The sequence below is a fragment of the Epinephelus lanceolatus genome, chromosome 10 (genome assembly GCF_041903045.1).
Source record: "Epinephelus lanceolatus isolate andai-2023 chromosome 10, ASM4190304v1, whole genome shotgun sequence".
Taxonomy (NCBI): domain Eukaryota; kingdom Metazoa; phylum Chordata; class Actinopteri; order Perciformes; family Serranidae; genus Epinephelus; species Epinephelus lanceolatus.
In genome coordinates, this window is record NC_135743.1 from 44,313,394 (window position 1) to 44,325,489 (window position 12,096).

The 12,096-nt window shown below is 39.6% G+C and overlaps 1 protein-coding gene across 1 annotated transcript in view; it reads left to right on the forward strand.

Annotated features, from left to right (window-relative positions):
• LOC117265029 (IgGFc-binding protein-like) overlaps window positions 1-12,096 on the forward strand; it is a 187,510-nt gene that overhangs the window by 78,017 nt on the left and 97,397 nt on the right. Inside the window, exon 17 of the mRNA XM_033639411.2 lies at window positions 11,830-11,999. Within this exon, the coding sequence (XP_033495302.2) occupies window positions 11,830-11,999 (170 nt within the window). The remainder of the gene's footprint in view (window positions 1-11,829; window positions 12,000-12,096) is intronic.

Below are 12,096 nucleotides of genomic sequence, written 5' to 3' on the forward strand. Positions count from 1 at the left end.
TAGGTACTTCAGCTGCCAAAGATAGTTGAAAGTTGTTTTGTTTTTTTCACATTCACAGTAGGAAAAGCACAGGCGTAAATAATGAAACTGATGCCGGCTGGTTTCAGGTACTGTGCATGCTGGCTCACTGTCACACTGTCATGCACTTGTGCTTTCTGTACCATGACATCTGCTGTGAAAAAAGCCTATTGAGGAGCAGTTCAATCAATTATAAAAAACCTATTGTGATATCATGAGAAATGTGTCCACAAATGTGTGTTTAGGGGGAAAATAGCCATCCAAATAGCATTACAGATTGGCAGGATTCTGATTATTAGTAGATTCATTAAGCTGCCTACTACATTAAAATTGCTTGTCCTTACTTGTTTCTACTCTCTCAGTCTGTTTTTTTTTTTTTGTAAATAATACAAATTTTTAGCAACTACATTTTAGCACACAAATGGCTCCAATGTTTTGTCAGTCATGGTAATCAGATCTGCCATATACTGTACATAACAAGGGATGTCACAACAATAACACAACAAGTAAAGTCTTGGACACGTTTCCTTTTCTTTCTGTTCTAGTCTTGTGTCAAAGTTTTTCCCTTATTAGAATAGAGCAGTACCTTTCACCTTCTCATGTATCAACATGATTAATGTGCCTGCATCCTGTAACAACCACTTGTGGAGGTCACCTTTGTTTACCTTCATCCAAAGTTACATAATCTGGCTTTAAGGAAAAAGAGTGTTTTAGGCCTTTATGTCTATTACAAATACAAGAGAGGAAGGATCTAAGGTAAACAGAATTTACTGTCTCATCTTTCCCTATGGAAGAACAAATGGCTGCAGATATTGAAGAGGCATATTATTCCACCAAAGAAATGGAATCAGAACAAGCACTTTCATTTCCACATTATGGCCTACAGTATTGAAGGTCCAGCATGCTTCTCTTTTCAAAAACCATTTTGATATTGTAACCTAACTTGGTCTCGCTCTGAAGTCGTCTAAATCCAACACTTGGTCAATGACTTCTGGTGTCAGACATCTATGTAAAAAGCCATCCTTTCACATCAGCATGATATGCTGCCAGTTGCTGTTATTGTTTAAGGGCACCCGGCTGCATCGGGGGGAAGCATGGCAGGACAACGATGAAAGTTAAGGCACAGAAGTCCAAGTAGGGCAGGTGGGAGGTGTAGTGGCCTAGTGTGTGTGGCGAGCCACAGGTTTGTTTTACTCATAGGCAAGAGACGGGGTTCCAAATCTATAAAAAAGGGTACACTTTATTACAAAATATACATATATATATATATATATATATATATGTATATGTTCTTCTAAAACTACAAAACACCATTCATACTGGAAGGGGGAAGGGAACCTAGTTAGGAGCTGAGGCCTACTGGTGGGACAGGAGCTAGTGAGGGGATAGGGATCCAACCAAAATATTTGAAAAAAAAAAAAAAAAAAAAATATATATATATATATACATATATATATATATATATATATATATATATATATATATATATATATACACACACACACACACACACACACACATACATATATTGTACATATACATATATTGCTTGACAAACAAATCCTCCGCACACTGACATAGACTTTACTATACTTTATTTGAGGGAACAACGTGTTTCGCGTTCAGCGTCATCAGGTTCACCTCAGATCTGACCTGAGCATTCACAGGTGTGTTTAAATGCTTGCTGGTCACATGACAAATTTCATTTTTTCTCTAAGCAAACACATCACAGTATACAAAAACAATACAATTACATCAATCATGAAGTTGAAAAATATGTATCAACCATGGTATAAAGTTAAAAACAAAATTTCAATGCATGAATATTATAGCAAAATCTACTTACATATGAGCAAACAATAATACACAAAGAGAGGAAATAAAGTAGAAATACTACAAAGTACTATAACCCAACTTGAGACCACAGCCAGTACCTATATACAGAAATACCAATATCTTTATGCAGAATAGTATACATCCTATAAATCTATCCCTTACTCACTGCTACACAGGTGATAGTGCAGGCTCGACTTTCCCTACGCGGGATGATACAGCTTTCCCTACGCAGGGTGATGGCTCAACTTTCCCTACGTGTCCTACGGGGAGAAAAAGAAATACACAGGTTAAAGAAAACAACTCAAATCCTGTGAATCATTCATTCCAAAAGGTTCAACAGTAGACAGTTCATTAATCCAAAACGCTTCCCTTCTCAGGAGCTGTTTGATGATGTTCCCCCCTCTAGGATTAGGCAACACTCTCTCAATTCCAATAAATCTGAGGGAAGCTGTCAGAACCATGATTTTTATCTTTGTAATGTCTGGCGATAGCATAATCAAGTTTATTGTTTCTGATGGCCGCTTTATGCTCAGCAATCCTCAACTTCAGATTGCGTTTTGTTTGGCCAACATACATCAAGCCACATGGGCAAATAAGCACATAAATTACATGAGTGGAAAGACAATTGATACATTCTTTTACATTATATTTCTTTCCCAAATGGGAATGATTAAATGTTTTTGTATCAAATGTGTTGGCACAATGCGCACATTTTCCACATCTATAATTCCCATAAACTTGCTGAGAAAGCCAGTTGGTTTGTGTTGGTTCACTATACATGGAACTGACAACAGTGTCTCACTTTTCTGCCTCTCTTGAAGCAAAATCAAGGTCTGGAGGCAGCTAAATGGTTTAGGCTCAGGTCACATTCTAGTACTTTCCGATGTCTATTAATAATTTGTTTGACTTACCTTGAAGCTGTAGAATATTCTGACACACCTCGACCAGACCTCGACCACACCCCTAATTATATATTTTTAATTTCGTCAAAGGATCTGAATCCAACATCTCCCATCACATCCTCAAGAATGTGAATACCAGACCTAATCCATTTATCCCAAAAGAAACTCTTCTTATCTATTAACAGTTTCTTGTTATACCATATGGAGGATCTGCTTGATAAATATGGATCGGCTTTTGTTATTTGATGTGCTATTCTCCAAGACTCTCTGGAAAAAGCCAGTACCGGGTCTTGGAAGGGAACCGGCCTGTCTGTTTGTGAAAGGAAGGCCTCCACAGAAAAAGGATACACTAGTTGCTCTTCTATCCTGACCCACAGAGGGGTCCTTGTAGGGGGTAGGTGAATTTTAGATAGCTGAGATAAAGAAAATGACAAATGATACCAGTCTATTCGTGATAGTGCTAATCCCCCCTTGTCTTTTGCAGCATATAGCTTGGTCCGATTAAACATGGGTTTTTTTCCTGACCAAATAAACTTCTGTCATCCCGTTATGTTTTAAGTAGTGAGGGAGGAAGATGCAGTGGTAACATGCAAGTGATATAATTGATCTTGGGAGTTACAATCATTTTTACCAAATTGAGTCTGCCAATCAAGGAAATATACAATTTATCCCAGTTTTGTAACAGAATTTGGGTTTTCTGAATGACTGGTAATATGTTGGTGTGGCGTGGTGAGGTGAAAGAGGCCACCAAGTAGTATGAGGGGGAGAACCAACAACACCACCTGGGGAATTGCACCCCAGGAAATACCTCAAAAATATTAGCGTTGGAAGATTAGTAAGGCACACAGATTCGTTCTGAAACAGGACAGAGACGTATTGTTTGAATAAATGAATTATTTATTGAAAATCAAAATAAACAGGCAGGGCTGGAACTGCAAAGAAAGAAGGAAAAATTAACAAGTCAAAAATAAAACAGAATCAACGAACACTGAAAGGAATTATAAACATTTTTATTACAATATTGTCTAAAAAAAGGCCTTACAATTACCATCTAAAAACCAGAGATGTGGTAAAATATCTAAAAAAACTCAGCCCAACATAACCTAAATAAAAGAGTGAGCAGAGGCCATCAGGGGGGAGGCAGACTACTATGAAGGGATGCCTAAAGGTGCCACCACTACTCACCTCAGTGAAACACAGCAAACCTCACAGCAAGTCTCACAGCAATCTTGAGAACAATCGTGTCCCGGTGCCTTTACTTACATGCAATGTGTAGGAACCTCACCCGGGGTGCCTAGCCTCCCCAACAAAATGGTGCTCCACTTCACTAAAAGAAAAATACTAACAAAATTTACAAATACAGCAACCCAAATGTCTTAATATATTCAAAGAAATAACTCAATAGGATGCAAAAGCAAATAGGAATAAAAATAAAATTAAGCACAAAATACAAAAAGCAAAACAGGAAACCAAACAACAAAAACAGAAACAAATGAGGGCAAAACACAAAAGCTCTAAAAGGGCAAAACAGCAGTAAGTAACATGAACCTATAATAAAGTAAAAAATGAAATTAATTAAGGTTCACAACACTGCCTTTGAAAGATTAAAAGCACAACCCTATACTTACCACCTGGATTACTGGATCACTACAGCAGGGGGGGGGGGGGGGGGGGGATGGGGGCCTCAGATGCCACTGCTACCTTCAGCCTTACTGAGAGAAAAAGGGGGGGTTTTAAATAAAAGTACAGGGAAAATAAAACGTGACAACTAAACTGAAATGGGCTCCCTTACCTACCAGTACAGCAAACAGCAGCCACCTCACACAGGAACCAGCAGCCAAAAAGAAAGCGCATGTGCTCACTCGCCCCTTATATAGGCTGGCTGTGATTAAGGGGAGTGGTTACTGCGGAGTGGAATCTGCAGGTGCGTTCACAAGCGCTACTTGACTGTGTCAGGTGCTATACCCCACTACATTGGCTTCCATTATTTTTTCAGACCTAGAGTTAATTTGATGCCCAAATATGTTAATCCTTCTGGCATCCATCTGAATTTCCAATTCTTTCTGATATCTGGGCGCCACATCTTTGATAACGGCATGGCTTCTGATTTCGACCAGTTAACAGTATATCCAGATATCTCTGAAGACAGATTTATAACTGAGCAGATTTCTGGGACTGAGGATTCACTGGATATCAATAAAACATCTTCCGCGTACAGAAGAAGCTTGTGTTCTTCCTGACCTGCCTGCACACACCGTATATTTGAATTAGTCCCTAGGGCTATAGCCAGGGGTTCAAGAAATAAAGCAAAGATTAAAGGTGACAGAGGCGATCCTTGTCGTACACTACGATTTAGCCTGATTGAGGTGACATAATCCCATTGGTTAATACTGTGGCTGTTGGATCAGTATACATTAGTTCCACCCATTTCCTAAATAATGGTCCAAATCCAAATTTTTCTAGCGTATAAAACAAAAAGGGGAACTCCACTTTATCAAACGCCTTTTCAGCGTCTAATGAAAAGGCAACAGTTGGTGTGTCATAATTTCTTGTCATCCACATAATGTGTAACAGTCTTCGCAGGTTGTCTGCAGAGCTCCTGCCCCGCATAAACCCCACCTGATCCTGATGGATGAGTAAAGGGACCACATCTTCCAATCTAGTTGCTAAGATTTTGGCGAGAATTTTTTCATCCACATTAATTAGAGATATAGGGCGGTAATTAGCACACTGCTGTGGATCTCTTCCCTTTTTATGCAGTAGCATAATAACCGCCGCCCTCATGCTTTCAGGAAGCCTACCTCTTTGTAACGCATCTCGATATACGACCAGTAATCTAGGGGCAAGATCCTCTATGAATTTCTGATAGAAATCTACTGAAAACCCATCGTTGCCCGGGGCCTTTCCTATCTTGAGGCCCCTGATTGCTTTTTTGATTTCTTCTAAGGAGATATCGTCCTCCAAAAGTGCTCTCTCATCCTGCATTAAAGTTGGGATTTCAATTGAGGAAAAAAAAAAGTTCTAATTTGTTTTTATCTATCCCACCCTGAGATGTATACACTTCTTGATAAAACGCCCTAAATGTGGTATTTATGTCTCTTTTGTTCGTGATAAGGTTATTGTCTTTATCAAAAATCGATGGAATAATGTTTTGGGATTGTATTTGTTTTACTCTGTGTGCCAGAACTTTGCCAGCTCTCTCTCCCTGCTCGTAATACTTCTGCCTAGTACAGAACAGGGCAAATTCGGTTTTTCTGTTCAGTATGTCATTTAATTCGCATTTAAGCTCATTCAGTTTACCCCATGTATCTGAGTCTTGTTGCTCCATGTGTTGCTTTTCGAGCTATTTGATATCTTTATCTAATTTAAGTATCCTTTGACCCTCTGTTTTTTTAATAAGTGAACTTCTTTGAATAATACGCACCCTCAGCAAAGATTTAAAAGCATCCCACATTACCCCATGGTCCTCTATAGAGCCTTCATTATGCTCCCAGAATTCCTGCATTTCTGATTTAATAAAGGTGCAATTTTCTTCCCTGTTCAGCATGCAGTTGTTAAAACGCCATCTCAAACTTTTTTCTGCTTTATCTAGAGGATAGAGGACTAAATCCACTGGTGCATGGTCTGACAGTACTATGTTTCCAATTGTAGAATTCAGCACCTGACTGACCAGATTACAGGACAACAGAAAATAATCAATTCTAGAGTAGCTTGAGTGCGGATGTGAAAAGAAAGTAAAGTCCTTCTTGTTTGGATGCAATAATCTCCAAATATCAACAAGACCCAACTCTTCTGACAATACATCTATTGCCATAACACCGGCAGTGTTAGGTTGAGAGGATTGATACGTTTTATCCATTATTAAATCCCTGACTTGATTAAATTCCCCCCCTAAAATTATATTATTTTTCCCCATATTTCTAATTAAGTTACAGACTTCATGAAAAAATTCTGGGTTAACAAAATTAGGAGCATAAATATTGGCAATAGTCATCCTTTGACCCTCTAAAGTGACATCCAATATAACCCATCTACCTTCCTTGTGTGAGACATATTTATGTATCTGACAGTCTATATTTTTCCTTATCAGAATACTCACTCCTCTTTAAAATGTACTATGATATTCCTGTGCAACCCATTCTCTATTGAGTTTGGCAGCTTCCTCATCATTAAGATGGGTTTCTTGAATAAGGGCTATATCAGCCTTTTTTTGTTTCAGATATGTGAGGATTTTTTTCCTTTTGACCACATTATTGCACCCTGATATTTTCCAAGTTACAATTTTAAACAGCTCCATATTGCTCTGCTAAGATATTATTCTACTACCATCACAACGAAGTGTCCCACTGTCGTGGTTGCCCCTCCTCTGATATTAGAAGTTTTCAGAAACACAGGATTATAAATATTAAAGCTATATCTGCATGAGACACCTAGGGTTACACACCAAACAAACAAATAAAAACTTAGAAACATACTGCAACAGCTGCCTACGAACATATTACTTTCCAACATCAAACCTTCTGTAGCATACATGAATCCCTCAGCTGCGCCTTCTAGGCCAGCCAACTCTCCCTTCCCCCGGGGTTTTTACCTAACACTTATATCCATTGCAAAATGCTATAAGTCCGTTATTAAAGCTTGACTGAACCACTACATCAGAATCCACCATAAATTCGCAAAATGACCGTGAGAGAGCTTGAATTTAACAGCGTATTATTCAGTGACAGCTGTATGAGACAGGGAGCAAAAGTAAAGAAAAAAAGGTGTTTACACATACGCACACACTTATATGTGCGCGCACCCTTACATTGAGAAAAAGAAACAAATTATATATCTTACCAGAGACTCTGACCTCGTACCATATAGGCCTAGGTCTAAGGATGACACTTTTAAGATTGTTCAATGATCTGCAATATTGCTAGTCGTCCATCCATAGATAATATCTCCGTTCCCGTTGACACCTCGAAGATCAGAGTACTGTCCTTGTTACCGGCACCAGACCTAGGGGAAATCTGGGCCGGCAGCAAAGGTTACACAGGCAAGGGTGTGCTGTGTAGCCAATAAAATAAGAGTATGTGGACTGTGGATTAATAAGAGAGAGGACCAAAAGTTAGTGTCTTGCTCCAGCCAGTGCTCGTTTAATACTGATAATACTGCATAAAACTCAGTTACATCTCAGTCATGTCAGCTATCTTAAAGTTGTTGCTTTAAAGTTCATTTTCCACATTCACACTAAAATATGTTACACAAAGAAAAATCAATGTAAAAATCTAATTGACAATAAACCATATAAAAAATAATGTCTCAAGTAAATTAAGTGCACATGAACTCAAAATAATTTAAATTATATTCCACAGAAATAAAAATTGGCTCAACTCAAATATGAAACTATACAAAAATAATATTACCCAAAACACACATTTACTTAACTCAAATACTTACACTCACTCCTACGGTTAACACATACAATACAATAACACTCATACTATACTGATATACTGGTTACAAAACCTCTGTGCAACATTTACATAACACTGTCTTAGCCTTGCACTTAATTGTCTGACAATATGGCGCGACAAGCAAGGATCTGTTAACGAGCGACCGGAAGTGAAACTAATTTGCATATGGCGACTCTCAAATTTACTCGCGGCTAACTGTCTTTAACTCATAAACAATGTTTGCAACACGTTTTCTTATGTTACCTCGAGCTAATGTCTGTAACTTACACTTCCAAAAATAGCTACTGGGGGAAACAGAAACTCACGGAGGTAATTAGACAAAATGGCGGCCGCGGCCGGTGTTGTGTCCCTACTGGTTTCCAATTTAACTGGTTTCCTTACCGAACAGCTGCAGATGTGCTTCGCCTCCGTCAGCAGATTTGTCACAAATTCACAAACATACACAACATATTACTGGCGATCTTAAAGTCGCAGCCCGCATCAACCACAGCGAATATGCTTCTGTAAGTGAGCACTACGTACCAGCGACATTAAAAAAAGAAAGGAAAGAAAATATGATATACACAAATTTACGTCAAGCTGGACTCGATTTCACATCAACAAAAGACAATATAACATAAACCGCATGTCTACCTGTGTGAGCCACTGAGACTCACAGAGCACACAGCTTTCCTCAGGTATTAGTAAATTACGTCAGCATCCAGGTAACATTTTGATCTGGACTGACCTGAGACAACTACCCTCGGCTTGCCTTGAAAGTACCCACACATATTTATCAATGTTTCTTGTTCTTTTTCCATGAGTCTACAAACATATTCAGTGCTACATTACAGTCTGTAGCCTACAACACTGCACACTATGACAAAGCCTGTCATGTTTAAAAAGTGACGATCTAACTCGCTCACTGCGTACCTGTAGAGACAGAGATAACAGCATGACATAACCCATGGCGACATTTCTTTTAGTGTGCGTCCATAAATGTGACTTTGTTCTTAGAGCTCATATGTCTCCATCAGAGCTAGCTGCCAGGTTGTCATATTATTATTGTGCCATGGTAGTTAACGCATGTACAATTCCGTTTGCTTTTTTAAAATTTCGGTCGACTTTTTTTTTTACTCGGTCACGGAAGTCATTTAAAATGCAGCGAAGCATAATACTTAAATTAAAACATAGGCTACTGATGTAACACTCAAATTAGATTTTAAAAAGTGCAAGTACCTACACAAAAAACTACTCAGTTATAGTGACGTGAGTAAAGGTAAGTCCTTGCTTCACCTCTGTAATGATCCAGTGGCTCTAAGTGCTTGGTTTTTATTTACATATTATTAAGTGTATTTTGAGAGCATTTTCCGAGTTAGATCGTCATTTTTTAAACATGACAGGCTTTGTCAGTGTGCAGTGTTGTGCAGACTGTAATGTGGCACTGAATATGTTTGTAGACTCGTGGGAAAAGAACAAGAAACATTGATAAATATGTGTGGGTACTTTCAAGGCAAGCCGAGGGTAACCAGTTGTCTCAGGTCAGCCCAAATCAAAATGTTACCTGGATGTTGATGTAATTTACTAATACCTGAGGAAAGCTGTGCAGTCTGTGAGTCTCAGTGGCTCACACGGGTAGACATGCGGTTTGTGTTATATTGTCCTTTTGTTGATGTGAAATCAAGTCCAGCTTGACGCAAATTTGTGTATATCATATTTTCTTTCCTTTCTTTTTTTAATGTCGCTGGTACGTAGTGCTCACTTACAGAAGCATATTCACTGTGGTAGATGTGGGCTGCGACTTTAAGATCACCAGTAATATGTTGTGTATGTTTGTGAATTTGTGACAAATCTGCTGATGGAGGCGAAGCACATCTGCAGCTGTTCGGTAAGGAAACCAGTTAAATTGGAAACCAGTAGGGACACAACACCGGGACACAAACTGACAAAAATAACCTCTCTGTGCTCAAAATAGCCTACATCTCAAAACCATATCAAAACTCTACCGAACATGTTGTAATGCACTAACATTAAATATTAAGCAAAGCTGATCATAGAAAAGCAAGTTTGAACATACCTGTGGATTAATAAGAGAGAGGACCAAAAGTTACTGTCTTGCTCCAGCCAGTGCTCGTTTAATACTGAGCTGCACATGAGCAGAGCACATATCTCGAGTCTCCCTAATGGCTCCACAGTGGCGTTACAGTCCCATTTACTGACATATTGTAGGATTGACCTGGTGTCAAAACTGTGTAATTTGAGTTAGATTAGTTCAAATATTTAACAAAAAATTAGGGGGTGTCTGTTTCAATAAAAAAATATACATGTAGCATTTTGGACCTACTACATCCTCAGTCCGGAAAATAAAAACTCTGCTCACGTTAACAGCCCGAAAATCAGCATTAGTCAAAAAAATAAAATCTCTGCTCACGTTAACAGCCCGAAAATCGAAAATGAAGTCTCTGTCCACATTGGCAGGTGCTCCCTGCTCCCTGTTTCATAATGTATTTTCATGTATCGATTTCGGTGGCACAGTCTTTCTCCACTAGCCCCCGTTGTCCCCTCACCTTCGAGGCGATTGAGAAAGGCTTTGGCATCGGCCGCACACAAGAACTCGTGCCGCCGCTTGTCCAGTGTGAAAGTCGTTGCTGGGTATCGCAAGGCATATTCCACATTACACTTTCGGAGAATTCATCTCACCTCCTCGTATTTTTTGCGTTTCTCTTGTGCATAGTCTTGGAAGAAAAAAATCCTCGTACCGTTCCATGTGACTTGCTTCTTCTTTCTCGCCTCCGTTAACACGGCAGCCTTGGCCTTGTCCCGTAGGAACCGGACAATGATGTGTCTTGGCCTGTAGTTGTCCCCTGGCCTGGGGGCCAACCCGGTGGATCCTGTCAACTTCATACCAGTCATCGACATTAATATCCAATGCCTCCAATAGCAGTGTTTTCATAAAGCCATCCCAGTCACAACCTTCCATTCCTTCTTTCACACCCGCGATACGGATGTTTTGGCGCCGAGAAAAGCCTTCCAACACCGTTATTTTCTCTGTCAGTATGCAGTTTTGTCTCGATAAGTCATTCACCACTGGGGCCCTTTTTTCCTCTTCGTCCTCCAGTTTAGATAGCTATTCTGGATTCTGCCTCGGTAATTCTGCAGCCCAGACTTTTCACTGTCTTTTGTCTTTTGTGTACCTCTGGACCGGAAGTGATGAGGTGGAAGGACGCAAAGGAAGAGATGGTGGAGGACTGCCGCATTTATATCCAGCCGCCCCAACAATCAGTCACCAGCTGCGCCCAATAAAATGTGGCCACATGATGTGTAGATCTCTATGCTGCTACATTCGTTTATTTTGAAAGAGCATATATGCAAACTGTACATTTCCTGTAAAAAAACACGTGTGTATTTTGAAAACAGACAATGCATGTAACAGGCATGACCAAATGTTGATATGTGACAAGTTTGCAGTGAGAATGTGTTTTGTAAACCAACTCTAGATCAAGTCAGATATGTAAATGATCAGTGCCCAGTTAGAAAACTGAAGGCTTGTTCCAGCATATTTCTTAGTTTATAAAATAGTATTTAGTGACTGTGCCCTCACTCTGACTCTGTGTTCTCTGTCTCTGCCCTTACAGACAGTGTCACAGTAAACTGGACCACACCTCCTTCCTCACAGACTGTGTCTTTGATTTGTGTATGTACCAAGGCCATGCCTCTGCCCTATGCAACAGCCTATCAGCTTACAGCACCTCCTGTCAACAGGCCAGAGCTACAGTGGAGAGTTGGAGATCTGAACAGTTTTGCCGTAAGACATGCATACACACTTCAGTGTCCATCCACTCATCCAGGAGTAACTTGTTTTTTTGTTCACAATTCAGTCTATGCACAAACCTGGCAACCCC